A 16518-nucleotide genomic window follows, 5' to 3' on the forward strand; every position below is an offset into this window, starting at 1 on the left:
GTTTGAATTCTGTAGCAATATTTTGCCTGTGTTTTGAAGTTCAGAAAACTTCTTAATTATAGCCCTTGATTTGGCTCTAGGCCAGGGTTTTAATTTGCCTTTTATAAATCTGATTCTGGTCTAGTTGGTTTACAATGGGATTGTTTTTTTCCTGAGAAAACCTTGAAGAAAGGGTAGCTTAGTAAGGAGGTTACGTAAAGTTAAGTAGAAAGAGAGAGAAATACAAGTGTAGGTTTCAGGAGGTTACAAAGGCTTTGAAAGAGATTACCTTGCATTTACACTTTTGTTTTGAGGCCTGGGCATACCAGTTAAAGAAGGCAGTATTGACTATTTGGGTTTTTATCAAAAGTTTCCCACAACAGCCAGTTCCTCTAAGTCAAAATGTTTTATCTTTACCAAGGAAAATGTGAGAATCTTAAGAATACGGCTTTATATAAGAAGCAAATTCTCTTTCAAGAGGAGGTTGAAACTTTGATATAGAAAAGCTCTGTGAAAAGAGAGAGGCCACCCTGATCAAAGTGTGTGCTGTCAACCGCACCTCGGTACCCCAACCACACCAAGGCAAGGAAGGAGTCCCATGATCAATAATTCGGCAAGGACCTCTGATAAGGACCAAGAAAACTGACCTTCTTTCCTAAATTTATAAGACACGAAATGTCCACAAAGAGGTTTTGTAAGGGGTCTGAAGCCAAATTTGACCGATAGCTTTTGCACACATTGGACGGTGACCTAGAAGCCTTCCGACTGTTGGTCTTCAGAGCTGTCTTGGGTTGGAGACTTATCAGGCTTCTGCCGGCATCTCTCCTCTATGGACCACGTTCTTATACATTTAACAGAAAAAAAGACAATCTAGAACAAAACAACAATACATGGAACAAGACTTTGTACATGTAGACAAATAACAGCAAAAACAATGCAAACAGCAGGAGAATAAGATGGTTTATGGTAAAAATATTTATCAAATGATATACTTTCAGAACAAAAAGGTGTAATGACTTTACACAAAGACCTGAGTCTAATTACTTACCATGCAGTGCACCTCTAAACCAAGAGGTCTAATTACCTAATGCAAACCTAAGCCTTGTGATCTAAGGAAGTGACCTAAGCAAGTGACAGATCTACTTATAATTAACAATGACAGCTTAGTGAAACTAGTTAACACTTAAATTGTTGTTGAGACAGACTCACCTGGCAACAGATCCTAAAAGATAAGTGGGGTTCGGGCGCAGGGGGCCCAGTGAGAGCCCATGATGGTCTGATGATTCCCTGGAATACTGCCAAGCCAGTTTTCAAAACTACCTTAGCAAAACCTCCAGAAGCATTAAAAGATCATAAAGGAACCACTCATTATCTGAATTTTTTTTTTTTTTAAGAGCTGAATTTACTGCTTACTATAGTAAGAGAGAGCTATGCTGAAGAGGCACATTCTCTCTGAGTATGGCAGTCTGCATACAGGTATAGCAGTTTGGAGAAGCATGGAGTTCAGGGATTGGAGGCCGTTTAGGAGCCTGCATGTGTTGAAGTTGTCTCCAGAAGCTTGGGTATAGAATGGTATTGCTTGGCTATCACTCGGAAGAATGTTTATTGAAATAAGTTCATCCCTGACTGGTCAGCTTCAAGAAGTAGGAGGTTGACCCTTATTGGATTGGCCTGCAAAAGCATGTTTACCTGGAGCAAGTTAGTTAAACAAGTTTAATGCCCATTTTGGTGTCTGCTTATTACCATGGTTATATAACAGTCAATCTTTTTCTAAATTAATGGGAATTCTTTTTTAATTTTTAGTCCTCAACCCTGATTCACTTAACCTTAGTCTAAGTCTAGACTGCAGGTCTATTTCCCACTATGAACCTTATTAACTTTGTGACATTTCTTGAAAAAGTCACTTATTACTAAACTGCAGGCTCCTCATTTGTATGCTATGGCTAATGACGCCTACCTCCAGGATTATTGCAAAGATTAAATGTTATAATGATTATGAAAACTCTATAAATTACAAACACCCTGAAAATATAAAACACACTTGAAATCCTCTCAAAATTTGAAAATATGTGCCAAAACGGTGCATGCCCTGTTCCTCAAGACCCAGCTCCAATGTTCTTTCCTCCAAGAAAATATCCTTGATTATTCAAGTCTTTACTGATTTTCCTATTCTCTGGATTTTGACATTTATCACCTGTACCATTCAAATTAGCCCTTGTTTTTCCGTCTTGATTCATGCACTCTAATTTCTGGTTGTTGACCTTATTTTCCAAAACTAATTTAAAGTTAATTAGGGCAAGAATCTTCCTTAACATCAAGGAATATCAGAGCCGGAGAGCTCAAGAATCCAGGGTCAATAAGTAGTAGCGGCACCCACATTCCAGTGTGAATCTGTATAGTCATAGCTGATCAATCACAGAGCTTTTTCCCCCACCCTCCCCGCAGCTGAGACCTTACTATTCTAAATTTGACCATAGCACTCTTGGCAGCCACTATACCTTCAGGGTAGCTTACATTTAGATAAAAGCGGCTTGCTTTCCTGGAGCTACTCCAACTCTGTCATTTTCCACATCAAGAAACTACGACCCGGAGAGGGAGTGACTTACTCGCGGAGTACAGAACCAGAGCTAGAACCAGTGTCTTTTACTCCTTGTTCTCATTCTTTCTTCAGTAGTAGCAAACTCACTGCATTGTTAATATACCCAAGGGTGCCTGAGCTCATACTTGCTGCTCAACAAACACTATGACCATCTTTCTTACAGCTGAGTTTACTTAGGTTTTTGGAAAGCAGAGCATTTCTGCAAACCATTGACATTGTGATTTAATGTTATTGGGTTGGCCTGGAGTGGTGGCTTAATTCATGATTATGAATTATCTGACATTTCAGTTCAAATTTCTAGTTTTCAAACTCTTTTTCTTCTATAATGAGGTCCACAAAGGCTATCCCAAATCTGTTAAAGTATACATTCCCCTTCACCATTTGCCAAAATCTGCATCATTCATACAGATGAAGAGTCAGTAATAGCACAAAATCCCCCTGGTTAAATAAAACAATGGAAAAATACATCAGTCACATTCACAATGAAAATTAGATTTAAAAAGCATAAATCTAAAATCATATTTGCAATGGAATTAGTTTATTCTTCTCAAATTGTTTAATCATGAGTTTGATGCATCTAAGTTCATTATTCTTCTTGGTTCTCTCTCCAGGCACTTAAGTGGGCACTTAATAAAACAGTAATTAAAGGAAGATTTTTTTTTTTAAACCCTAACATAAATACCATTTTTGCTTTTTGAAGACTGTTGTGTGAACCAGACCCTGATGTGAGAGAGAGGGGAGGTCCTTGCTCAGGAGCAACACAAACCAGCAAACCCCTTCAAAAAGAGTTCCTAATACCCATTAATATGTAACAATAATAGTTTTACTTACCATAGCAACCAAGTCATCCTCCTTCCTTTTCACTTGCTATGTTATCTCTGGGAAAACTGTGCCCTCTATAAACAGGTTCAGTTCTTTAATCACAAGCCATTAAATTTAGAAATTTTCTCTTCCTCCCCCCACAATCCTTCCTTTCCTCATTTCACTTCTTAAATGAAAATACAACCAACCAGAAAAGGCAATTTATCAATATGTGTTAGGAGCCATAGCAATGTTCTTAGCCTTTGATCCTCTAATCTCACCACTTAGAATTTATTCTTAGGGAAAAAGTCAAAAGGAGAAAAAAGTAAATAAATTGGAAAGAGTGAAAAAAAGCTGAAAAATAAGGACTTACACTTACATTAATCATTATATACATACTTCAACGACAATGATACCAAAGACTAGTAGAAACATGAGCAGCTCTTAAATTACAATCATAAATGAAGTAAAAAAAACTGGTATGTATATATAGTATTCTTGGAACCATATAAATATAAGTATACTTATACACCATGACTGGAAAGTAAGTAGTGGACAAAGACAAAATATAATTTAAATCGAAGTGGCAGGGGAATAGTTGTGTTTTGGGGGTGATCATTTTTCAAGATATTCTTTAATAATTAAAAAAATTAATTGTTCACCAGTGTAGTTAGTAGGATGGCAACGGAAAGCAGAAGGGGCTCTAGTTGGGGAGTTAGGAAATGCCACTAACTGGTAATATCATCCTGTACAACCCTTTCACTCTCTGATCTTATTTTTTTTTCATCTATAAAATAAGGATACAGAGCAATGTTTTTGAAAGTTGACTTGTAGTTTTAAATTCTACTATCTTTCATGGACTTTCTTGTTTATTTAAGTTGATGTTGGAAGTGTTTTAAAATGCTTAAATATGGTAAACATTTATCAAATTTTAGGGTCGTGGTCCTGTACAGAAAGTCTCAGGCTTAGAGAGATGTGTAATATAAAGAAAAATTAATATATCTGTCTTGGTTCAAAACTAGTCATAGTTTTGCCTTCCTATATCCACTCTTCAGAAAAGCTCATACTTCTAGTCTGCTGCTCATTACATAGTTAATCATGCAGTAAAATATATTTAAGAGACAGGAAAATAGTGTTATCCAAAAACAGTGTGATATTATGAGTGAATAAATCATAACTGTTGACATAGGATGAGCTGCTGTCTTCTAATTGTTGCAAAGCACAATGATACCTATATTTTAGTTTTCTGTGCTAAGAAGTCAGCAAATCAAAGTTCTCAGCAGGTGGCAATATGATCACCAAAGGTACTCCCAGGGAATATTGAGGACCAAGGAAGCAGTGTTTCCAAAACACATTTTATGTATCTTGGATCCAAAACAGTTCTTTGTCCAAGTCTACCATTGTCTCTTTTCTCTTTAGAACCAAATTCAGCTCACCTCTTGGATCTCTAGCAGAGGTTTTGTGGTTACACACATATGGTTCCAAATCATCATCTTCCCTTTGCCAGCTGTGTGACCAGGTACCTTCTCTGAGCATCAGGATTTACTTACAAAGCCCTTCCTCACATAGCTATGGAATAAAGAGATTTAATACTTAATGTGTCTCTAGTATAGTATTAAAATTGGTGAGTAAGAAATTAATGTCAGAACCTTTCTCATTTCCTGATTACATCTTTTTAAGAATCTTTGTCTATAGCATGGTTGTTTGTAACACTTACTTTGGTGTGGAGGACAGTGAAGGCTGACACCAAAAGCCAGGTTAAGCACTTGGCAAGGCCACACTTGACCGCTTGTATCTGCAAGGCGGAGCAAGCTGGCAGCGGGGGGGGCGGGGGGGGGGCAGCCTGAACCCCACAGGGCAGGGCAGGGGGCGGGGAGGGGAGCGTTGAAAAGGGAGTAGATAATAGGAAGCTTTAGCAGAAGACGACTGCAAGCTTTGCAGAAGAAAGCTTTAACATGTACATTGCCTGGGAACTGAACAATCCAGGCAGCAGCGTTAAGTTTGCAAAATTCCCTTGAACTTTATCTAACCAACCCCTATAAAACAAAATCAGAGACCGTGTTCAGGGTCCTTGTCTCTCCATCAGAGGACAATGCCCCACATGGCCCCCGCTTTTCTCTAAACTGTTCGTGTTGTGTCTTCCTCAATCTCCTGTCACCCCGACTCAGGGACCACCACTCCGCACAGGTCACGGCGCTTCGGTACTTTGTAAGGTTTTTCAAATGATTCATAGAAGTACAACTTATCTACTAAATCTTTTAGATATAGGATTCCAGCTACAGGTGATGAACCTATCGAACGTGCTAGAAGCTTGGAGGGGAAGTCCAAGAACATCATCCACTATGAGGAAGCCTAAAATAGAATTAAATTTTATTTAGTGGTTCCTCATAACAGGGACTGTGCTGAGGACTTTGAATACATATGTCCTTTAATCTTTTCAAAAAAAATCCCATGCAGTAGGTAATATTTCTGCCTCTCTATTAATGAAGAAAAGACATTTAGAAAGGCTATTAAACAAGACGCAGAGACACCTATAGAAATGACAGATGAGATCTGGAACACACATCTAAGTCTGAATATAAATGCTTTTTATTTTTTTTATTTTTTTTAAGCTTTCCAAATGATTCTTTAATTGGCAAGTACTTTAAGATATACAAACACATTACATTGCCACTAGAAACAGGAAACCAAACCTCAAATGCAGTTTTATAACTTTTGACAATCAGCAGTTAGTTCTCATCCACATTAACTGTTTGTAGATTTTTGAAAGTGGTGACAGGTACATAGGTGACCAATGTATAGAGCTTGTTTGGTGAATCTTCATCCTCATTTCGTTTTCTGGACAACCGCACCCGGATACGGTATGGGACATTCCTTATTCCTTTGGCCCAGACAGCTTTGTTGAGCCTGGTGTCAATGCGCACATCTGGAGTTCCCATCTCCTTCATGGCAAATTTCCGGATCTCTTTGAGTGCCCGAGGGGCACGCTTCTTGAAGCCCACTCCATGGATGCGCTTATGGATGTTGATGGTGTACTCTCTGGTCACTACCTCGTTGATGGCAGAACGGCCCTTCTTCTTCTCACCACCCTTCTTTGCGGGAGCCATTATGCCGGGCCCAAGCTGGAAAGAAAGAGCGCGTGGTATCGTGTCTATAAATGCTTTTTAAAAAATGAATTTACTATTAACAGCCAACACTCTAGAGTTGCCAGAGAGTGCCCAGGGCCCATTATTCCAGACAAGGCGTTTTGACCAGCGACTCATAGAAACTGGCTCTGCAGCAGTGTTCTAGCTCGGATGTCACTGAAGAGCTCATATTTCTGTTCCACCAGCTGCAGGGTGATACAGAAAGGAAAGGAGGGATTGTTGGCTCCTTACCAAAGGTGACCTTCATCAGCCTACCTAGAGGAAAGCAAGTGTCTACAAGCCCCGTCTCCATTTAGACTTTTCCCTAATGATATAATTGTTATTTCCTTTGGCTAATTCTCACAAAATTTGATCCTCCTTGTAGATAGGTCTCTTTTATCTGCATTGGTGTTATTTTTTGGTAATTTTATTTTTGTATCTTTCCATCATTTTAACTGTATTTTTTTTATTACCATTTATTCCTCCCTTTACCCTCTTTCATGCCCACCCGCCCCGCTTCCCCTCACTATCACCACGCTGTTGTTCGTGTCCACGAGTTCATGTTCTCTTAGTACTGGTTTTAAGTGACAAAATTAATGGCTTTGGGAAAGAAACTCAGTGACTCTTATTGAACTTTAAAGCCATTTCATAGACATTGGAGTTGTGGATGGGTGTGGGTAGCATACTTTTATGGGTTTTACCTCCAGGAACTCCACCAGATTCTCATGGTGAAGAGCTAACAAAAACCTTAGTAGTACCCATTTTGAAATACTCCCAGTGCATTTTCCATAACAAAAGCCTACTTTATGGGAGAAATGCTTTATCAAAACCTTATTGATTTTGGGGAGAAGTATAGCCCAACTCTAATCCATCTATTCTTCTCATCTCACCTAAATAAGTAAAAGCAAAACAAAAAAAATTGTGAAGGTCACATCCCAGGGACAAAGGATGAAAAGGATGAAAAGACTGAGATCTAATCATAGGACTATAGACTACCTCCTGTCCCCAATATTTACCACCATACCAACAGGGCTCCAATATTGTATCAGTGGACAAAGGCTGGAGAAGCTGCAAGGCAGATACTCTATTTAAGAAAGTATTCTTATGGAAACCCAAAGACTACAGATAAGACAAAAATAAGGACACTAAAGGAAACTGAAGCTTCAAGCACCCACAGCTACAGCAAGCAGTAAACACAGCATAACTCTGCCAGATAAATATAAACTCCCACAATGAATGCCTGTTTACCTCAGTTACTGTTATCCAGTATGTCACGTCCAGCTTTCAATAAAACATTATAAAGTACTAAAAGACAGGATAAAGTTGTCTGAAGAGGTAAAACAAACATTTAGAACCAGACCCAGATATGATACAGATTTTGAAATTATAAGACAGGGAATTTATAATAACAATGATTAATACATTAAGGGCTCCAATAGGAAAGCGGAAAACATGCAAAAATAGGTGGGTAATGTAAGCAGAAAGATGGGGAAAAAATCAAAAGGAAATGCTAGAAATTGGAATCCTTTCACAGAAATGAAGGAAGCTTCTGATGGGTTCACCAATAGACTGGATACAGCCAAATAAAGAATCAGTGAGTGTTATGATATGTCCATAGAAACTTGCAAATTGAAATGCAAGGAGAAAAAATTATGAAGAAAACCCCCCAGAACAATATACCCAAGAACTGTGAGATAATTTTTAAAAATGTAGCTTATGAGTAATTGGAAAACCAGGAGGAAAAGAAAGAATGGAATAAATTAAATAGTTGAAGTAAAAATGGATGGGGTTTTCCAAAATGAATAATGGATACCAAAGAACAGATAAAAGAAATTAAGAGACCACCAAGGAGCCCAAATACCAAAAAAAATATATGTGTAGGCATATCTAATGCCAGAACTCAATGACCTTGAAGATGTGTGCTAATATCAGATTACACTATGCCTACATACCATATATTATTGCTCTAATATCATAGGGACCCTTCAATACCCACTTTTTGCTCTGTATTTTAAACATCTTTACCAAAAATAATATTTTGACCTAAGTCCTGGGGAAAATGTTATTACTTGTTGAAATGTGTATAAAAGAAAATTGAATTCTAAAGAAGTAGTCTTTCTAGCTATGTTTGAGCCATACTAAGACTAGTATTTTAGGTGTAGAATGCATTATCTTTGCAAAACCAAATGACAAAGCTGTTGATTTGATTTTTAAATTCATACTTAAGTAATGCTTTTAAAACTGGTATATTGCCAGTCTGCTTTTCTTTGAATATGTTCATATTCAAGAGGTAAGATTGTGCCATATCATTTGTGGAAAGTGTGCATACCCAAGCCTGATGAGAAATGTGACAACTCTTAAAACAGTTTTCTGGAACCAACATGCCATTGCCACACACTCCCAGCTTCATTTTACTGGGAAAAGTTATTCTTCTATTTTCTTTTTCAATATAAATATTTTTGGCACCTTCTACACTGAAGCATTTGTATTTAGTTATTGTGTGATGTGACTCTTCCTTACAATCTGATGCTAGCACACATCTTCAAGGTTACTGGTTTCTCGCATTAGATTGGTCTTAATATTCAACTGAGATGGTCTAATACTGAGACAGACCCACTTACAAAACACATGAAGAATCCACTAGAGGGCAGCAAAGCACAAACCAAATTTAAATTTTCCCGGCGCCCCCCTCCAAAGAAGGTGCATGTCATCACACAAAAAGTCTATATTGCAAAGATTTCTTAAAAGCAAAAAATTTAAATTAGTTCAGTGATATAGTCATTTATGTACAAGTGTTTCTCCTTTTTTGAAACTAGTGATACAAGGTTGAAAAGCAAAATGAGAGCAGAATTTGTTTCAGTGTCAGCTTCTTTATTAATTGTGATTTGTTGCAACCTGCAATTTGCCTCTCTGGCCCTTTCTGTGATACATGGATTTGCACAAAATGATTCTTACTATTCTTTTGACTTTAAAATTCCACTGTTTTGTAATTTATGATTCTATTTTAGTCACTTTTAAATTATGATTAGGCTTTTACATTATTTGACCAATCATAACTTGAGGATGTTAGCAGAAATCTGTTTGGAAATACCCACCATTATGTCATGGAAAATTTAGGTCCCCGACATGCATTGATTTATCTTCTTTATAAAATGACACTTCTGTCCCCAAACTATTACTTGTATATAATCTAGTGACGATAGTGATTGTAATGTTTTCTGGAGTAAGACTTTACTATTTAAGCCATCAAAGTAATCTATTTTTATTTGCAAAAAAATCAGAAAAATAAAACCCCACAATAATCTTGTATATAGCCAAGTGATTTTCACTCTCCACTTCCTATCCTTTTAAAGAACTATATGGCCCTAGCTGGTGTGGCTCAGTGGCTTGAGCATTGGCCTGCAAACCAAAGGGTCACTCGTTTGATTCCCAGTGTGGGGCACAAGCCTGGGTTGCAGGCCACGTTCCCAGCAGGGGATGCACAAAATGCAACCCCACATTGATGTTTCTCTCCCTCTCTCTCTCCCTCCTTTCCCTCTCTCTAAAAGTAAATAAATAAAATCTTTTAAAAAATTAAATCAATTAAAAAAAATAAAGTACTATATGTGTGAGTAAGTATTAGTTACTCAACAAAAGTCCTAAAATTATGAAGGTTAATCATTTAAAAAATAATAATTGTTGTCTTGATGGCTCCTGAAACTGGTGACTTTGAATACTAAGGACCACATGATAGATCTGAACTACTGATGGGTCATCCTTCATTTGGTCAACCACTTCTAGCTTCTGGGTGTAGTTGATCTTGACAGCTAATGAATTCACAGTTATTCTTCACATGTATTATAATACCCATCACAATAACCCATTTTGAGTTTGTACCTGAGTTGTGACCGAAACTCTCTAAGTAGCATTTTTCATGAGCACCAATGGATAAAACTGTCAAGAGTTTAATGAAAGTGGAAATCATTTCTGAATCCAGTCTGATAATGCAGTCATATTTAATACCACATGAAATATTTAAATATTTTCACTTTTTTAGCAGAAGGACAGAGTTTCCTCCTATGTGCATAAGAAAGATGCCTGGCTGGCAGTGAATGTGATGGATGAAGGAAAATCATCCTTTAAAACAAACTAAACCTATTATCAAAAGCCAGAGGTAGAACATTATGGGTACGCTCCTGACTCCTTGCCCTGGTATATTAGCATACATGGTGCCAATACGACTGGCACCCCTTTCTCTTTGGAGGCCAATTAGTTTTCTCTTCAGAATCTTAGACTCAGCTCATCTCAGTGCCTGAAGTCATTATCATAAGATAAATTACTCATTTAATTGATTTGCTTTTACACCAGAGGATGAGGAATGTGAGGAGACCCCAACCTTGGTGTTCACAATTTTAGATATAAAATACATTCGTGGGGTGAGCCCTTGAGACACTGTGGTATTACTTACAGAGAGTAATCGGTATAACACTGATTGAGCCGGTGCAAATTCTGACTGCTCTTTATTCTGAGCCTTAACCTCCACATCCTAAAACAAGATCGCAATGCCTACCTCTTAAGGGGGCTTTTAAGAATTACAAGGTAATGCTTGTAAACTATTATATTATTTAAGCTTAGAATATGAAAATGGTTTTAGTTCTTCCGGTGCTTTTCCAACAAGATGTTGCCGAGAGTATCAGCTTGGGATTCCTACTAATTCTCTGTTGAACTGGGACAAGTCACTTCAGCTCTCTTGGCTTCATTGTCTTATCTAGGGTCTTAAATAATGCTTTAAAATTAATAAATCCTCTAAAATGGTTTCAAGGGATGTTGTGGAATGAGCAAGCGGCAAAGTGAGAAGATTGGAGCAAACAGATCGCCAAGGCACCCTATAGTTTTAATACTTCACGTCTCTCCCAATATGACTGTAGGGAACAAATGAAACGCAAATAATCAGCTATCTGCATTTGGTAACCCTATTGCAGAACACCATACCATTTGCTAAAAAGAATTTTGAATGTATCTACACAAAATATCACATCCTTTACTGTGATAATTAATGCAGTATAATCTCGACCAATATTGGACATAAAGGCATCAGCTGAAGAATAAATGACATTAATTTTGTACAAAGCGGCTGTCAGTGTCCAAGAGTCCCCAGCGGGCAGAAAACACCCCGCGGGCAGGGCCTGAGGCCTGGGCGCCCACAGGGCAACGGGTGGAAGCTCAGCAGCAACTCGTCCTGGCCCAGCAGGCGGCCCGCTCTTGGCCGCGGCTTTTGTTCTCAGCCTTGACGCGCACGGCCAGGCGGCACACTTCGTCACTCGAGAGTCCGTCGAAACAGAGGTTCTGGTCGGAGACGGTCTTGCGGCTCCGGCGCAAGACGGCGCTGCGCCGCTGGTGCCTCTTGCCGGGCGGCTGCAGGATCAGGCTGACGCGGCAGCCGACGACACTGGGCTCGGCTGCTCCTCTGGTCGGGCCCTCGGAGCGGAGCAGCCGGAGGCGGAGGCGCCCGCTGGCCTGACTGTACTCGGCGGCCAGGCGCAGGGCGCCGCTGGCGCGACCCAGAGGCATAGTGCTCTCTGCTTCCAGGAGCTCGGACCGCGGGCTGGTGCACAAAGGAAGGGAGGAGGAGAGAATCCGGGCCGGCGACCCTGAGCCGGCGCCGCGCTCCTCGTTCTCGTCCCTGCTGGACAGAGAGCGGGCGCAGGCCAGGCTATGACTCCTCGAGGCCCTCAGCGCGCGGCTCAGCAGCCTTTCAGAGGCGCGCAGGAGGCGGTGGTCGCGGGGACGCGGAGCCAGCATATTCTGGGATGGGCGGGAGCGGCCGGGGACCGCAGGGGTGGTGGCTGGGGCTCTTCCAGAGGGCTGGAGGGGGGCGTCTCCTCCTCCGCTGTCGCCGTAGGTGTGGACCCGTGGGCGGAGCGTGGGCAGGACGGACGGCGGCCGCAGGAGCGCGGCGACTCTAGGGTCCCCGAGGAAGAGCGACTCCTTGCGGCGGGTGTGAGGACTCTCGAGCAGTGCGCAGAAGCCGTAGGCTGTGCGCGCGCGGGGCAGGTGAGGCAGAGAGAGAGCGGCCTGCGAGCGCGGGTCCCAGTCCGTGTGCCCTGCGCCGTCGTCCGTCCCTGAGTTTTTCACGCAGGAGTCCCGGAGTGCAGCCAGGGAGGGGCAGGGCGCGAGTCGCGGGGGTATGCAGAACTCAGGGATGCGGTCTGGGGTGAGGACGTTGGTACACGGGGCGGGCGTGACGGCCTCAGTTCTGCCGGCCCGACCCTGGAGACGCCCTTTTCCTCCCCGCTGGAGGCGCTGGGAACCCAAGCGGAGCCGCTCCAGGAACAACATCAAGAGGCAGGTGCCGGATCTGGGCGACCCTCAGGTGGAGCTGATCTGCCTGCAATGCACAAGTGCACACGGGTTGTCAGAGTGACCGCCCCCCCCACCCCCCGCCCAGGACACACCAATTCTTATCTCTTCTGCTTTTAAAGTGCTTCTCCTGCCTCCCTCGGGACTAGGCAAACGGCCTCCTCCCCAACCCCGCTGCTCCCCGCACTAACCCCGCTGCTATTGCAAACGATGTTTTGGTGACTGAAAAACAATCCTTCCTCTTTTGTTCTGTCTCCATTCAGTGGTCTTGTACGCTAAGGGGCCCAATGCTTTAATCTCGATCTACCCTAACTGGCCTAAGGCGGAGATTCTCCAAATGTTGGCCTCACGCTGTCCCCTTTGCCAAGAGGTGCTTTGCTCGTGCAGTCGTTTCCTGATTCCTTAGATTATTGTACACTAGGACAACAAGGGCATCTTCAGAGAGAATTAAAACAATTATCCCCTCCAGGACATTCGGCTTGGTTTCCCTTTTTAGGTGCAAAGAACCTCAGATGGGTCACGAGGGAGTTAAGTAAGGTTTTGGGTCCCACCTAATGTACCTGTGGTCCGCCGTCTGATGGGTCTCGCACAGTTCTGCCTGGAGCACTGACCTGGAGGGGCGAGCAGCCTCTGGCAAATTCAAAGGGCGCGCTGCCGGATTCAGTACTAACGTCCAAGGACAGTCGGCTTGAGCCTTTATACCTGGAACGGCCGCCAATGAGCGGGCCGGAGCGACACTGCTCGGTAATCTGACTCCAGGCCTCTCCCACCCGAGTTCCGTGTGCCACGTGGCTGGATCCGTTGCGCAAATTCACTCCAGTTCTTTTCCTCTCCTGGTTGGGTTTGGATGGTATCCTCAGAAAACTCTGAACAAGCTCCTATTTCCTCACGTGTAAAAATAAGGGCTAAATCTTCACTATCTCTCAGAGTCATTGTGAGGATCCAGGGACACAATGAGCATGAATGCACAGCGCTTTGCACCCACTACTAAGAGAAGATAAAAGTTTGGTTTGTCTTATTCTTACTTAATACCCTCTTCCAAATTAGGTTTTTCCGTGCCCAGCTTTCGATGTTTCTTAACTTGCTTCCTGGTTTTGTGTTCTGATTTCAAGTGATTTATCTTTGTTGATTATAAATCAGTCTGGGTACGGGAACTTTATGGGGTGCTGGAAATATTCCACATTTTGATCTGAGTGGGGTTACAGGGGTGTATCACCGTGTAAAAAGTTATCTAGTATACATTAATGATTTCATATAAGATTGTATGTATCTTATACCTCTATTTTTTTAAAAAAATCACGACCCATTTGAGGCGTCCGGGTCCCGGTCTGTGTGCCCTGCGAGGCCGTCAGTCCTGCTTTTTTTGATGCAGGAGTCCCCGAGTGCTGATTTTTGATTGGGAAAATATATTCCTGAATAAAACTGCGCTGTCGGAACCATACTCTGGAGGCACCCTGACCACTTCCGGCTTCCCTAGGCTGTGCCTACCTGAGACCCTTTTCCTCCCTTTTGAAACTTCCATGTGCTGTTTCAGTAAGAGAGCTGCTTCTAGGTAGCTCAGGTTAAAAGAGATCTGAAGCATTTTGTTCAGGGTTTGGGTGTATGCTAGTTCTGCCTAAGATACTGCCTTGCAAACTAATTGCTTCTCCAAATAATTTTTAATAAATTAAATTGAATTCATGCAAAGGTGATTTCATGATGGGATAATGCATTTTATTTACAGGATATACATACATACACAGGCACTATGTTTGATAATTTACATAAGTCTCTAGAATTATCACATAAATCCTGCAAATTATGATTACTCTTAGTAACTTATCCAAGTTCACATAGTAATGGGAAATGGAAGGAATAATACATACTCGTGATTGTAACTGAGTTGTTTTGGGAAGTAAACAAACCTAATAATGTGAAATACTTAGCACTGTGCTTGCCTGGGACATGGTAAGTGCTGAATACATCGAAGTAATTATTATTATTATTAATAAAAATAGAAGAGAGGTTGTAGAAGGTAGTGATTAAGAAAATTGGGTCTGAAATCAAATCTGGTTTTGATTCTAGAATGGTCACTCCCTATGTGACCTTGAGCAAGTTACTTAACTTTTCTAAGCCACAGCATCAAAGGTAAAATTAGGAGATGGAGCCTTTGGGAGTTAATGGGATTAGTGACCTTACAAGAGAGACCCATCATCATCATCATCATAGCATCTACCTATAGAGTTATGTGAGTATATAAGACAGTGCATATAAAGAGTTTAGCATAGAGCCCCTGACATACACAGTTCCAGAAGTTTATTATTGTTACTAAAGAAAGCAAAAATTCATTCATTCATTCACTCATTCATTCAAAGCAATATTTACTGAATACTTCCCGGGTTCCAGCCACCATACTAGGCAGGTGGATCCAGGCTGTCCAGGATCCTATTGGCTATGAACATCCGTCAGAAGAGGAATGGAATGATGAGGGTGAAATGTTTGAATTCCATATGGCAAAGGCAGGAATGAGAAGGGACTGTTGAACATTATTTATATATTTAGTCTAGGGGGCAGGGTTGGTGAGTGCCTGGGTTTGCCATGACCTTGACTAACTACTTAAGGTCTTTATATCATCTTCACTCCTGGTCAAAATTCTGGAGCCAGAGCTAAATCTGTGGGAGAATGATGACCAAGTTACATACGTGTAAGTCACGTGCATATGTTTTGACTTAACTTTTCTCAGAAGACAAGATGCTGTTAGCTCTGCCTGTGAGAGCCCAGAGAGTCCGTAGTCAAAATGGTGAGACTCACAATCTGAGAAAGTGGCTGCGAAGTAGTTAAGAAAACCTATGTTGTGGTGACAGAAAGGAAAAAAGCACCAGGGCATGAGAAATGATGGAGGGGTGAAGAAACAGAGACTTTGGAGTGAATCTGTCCTAGGTTCAAATCTATTATGCAACTTTTTAGCTATAGGACTGCGGGAAAGTTAATTAACCTCTTTGAGTCCACATTGTATAATGGAGGTAATAATACTTACCACATGAGATTGTTGTGAGGATCAAAAATTCATGGAGTGCCTCTCACACAGTAAGCGCTAGCTAACAGTTACCAGTTATTATTGTGAGGGTTTGCTTGGCCAGGGATTAACTGACTCACACACAGGTTCCTTTAAAAACTGTTCTCTGCCATAGCTGGTGTAGCTTGGTGGATTGAGCGCGGGCCTGCGGACCAAAGGGTCACTGGTTTGATTTCCAGTCTAGAGCACATACCTGGGTTGCAGGCCAGGTCCGCAGTCGGGGGTGCGTGAGAGGAAACCACACATTGTTGTTTCTCTCCCTCTCTTTCTCCCTCCCTTCCCCTATCTCTCTAAAAATAAATAAATAAATAAAAGTACTCCAGAGCAAACAAAACAAAACAATTCTCTTCTTGGCCAAGCAAAGAAGATTTTGCTTTGTTTTTTGTTAACAATTCATCTTCTTCAATAACACTATAGAAGCATTTCCTGTATGAGATTTCTTGAAACAGCAGAGATATTCCCTTGCATGGCTGGTCCCTGTGACCACATTAAACCTTATGTTTAACTTACTTTGGAAGAAGCACGAGCCATGTGGTGCTTGGGAAGATGGTGTAACAGGGAGAGGCCCTGTGCCTGGAAAACACAGATTGTGGTTGTTCTGAACTCACAGCCATAGCCAT

At 41.4% G+C, this 16518-nt stretch overlaps 2 protein-coding genes across 2 annotated transcripts; both read right to left on the reverse strand.

Annotated features, from left to right (window-relative positions):
- Positions 1 to 6099: 6099 nt before the first annotated feature.
- On the reverse strand, positions 6100 to 6531 carry LOC129063471 (60S ribosomal protein L31). The gene has a single exon (XM_054564578.1). The coding sequence runs from the start codon at positions 6484 to 6486 to the stop codon at positions 6109 to 6111; it is 378 nt and encodes a 125-aa protein (XP_054420553.1). The 5' UTR covers positions 6487 to 6531; the 3' UTR covers positions 6100 to 6108.
- A 4149-nt stretch (positions 6532 to 10680) lies between these two features.
- On the reverse strand, positions 10681 to 13482 carry C2CD4A (C2 calcium dependent domain containing 4A). The gene is given in 3 exon segments (XM_054564590.1): positions 10681 to 11742; positions 11745 to 12871; positions 13404 to 13482. Coding segments are annotated over 2 exon segments (1200 nt in total). The 5' UTR covers positions 12823 to 12871; positions 13404 to 13482; the 3' UTR covers positions 10681 to 11620.
- Between the last annotated feature and the right edge of the window lie 3036 nt (positions 13483 to 16518).

This window comes from Pteronotus mesoamericanus, unplaced genomic scaffold (genome assembly GCF_021234165.1).
Source record: "Pteronotus mesoamericanus isolate MK-2021 breed Mesoamerican mustached bat unplaced genomic scaffold, CSHL_Meso_final contig_164, whole genome shotgun sequence".
NCBI classification, from domain to species: Eukaryota; Metazoa; Chordata; class Mammalia; order Chiroptera; family Mormoopidae; genus Pteronotus; species Pteronotus mesoamericanus.

What these genes read in the sequence shown, in the direction of transcription:
- LOC129063471 (XM_054564578.1), bottom strand. Translation starts at nt 6,486, where the DNA reads ATGGCTCCCGCAAAGAAGGGTGGTGAGAAGAAGAAGGGCCGTTCTGCC.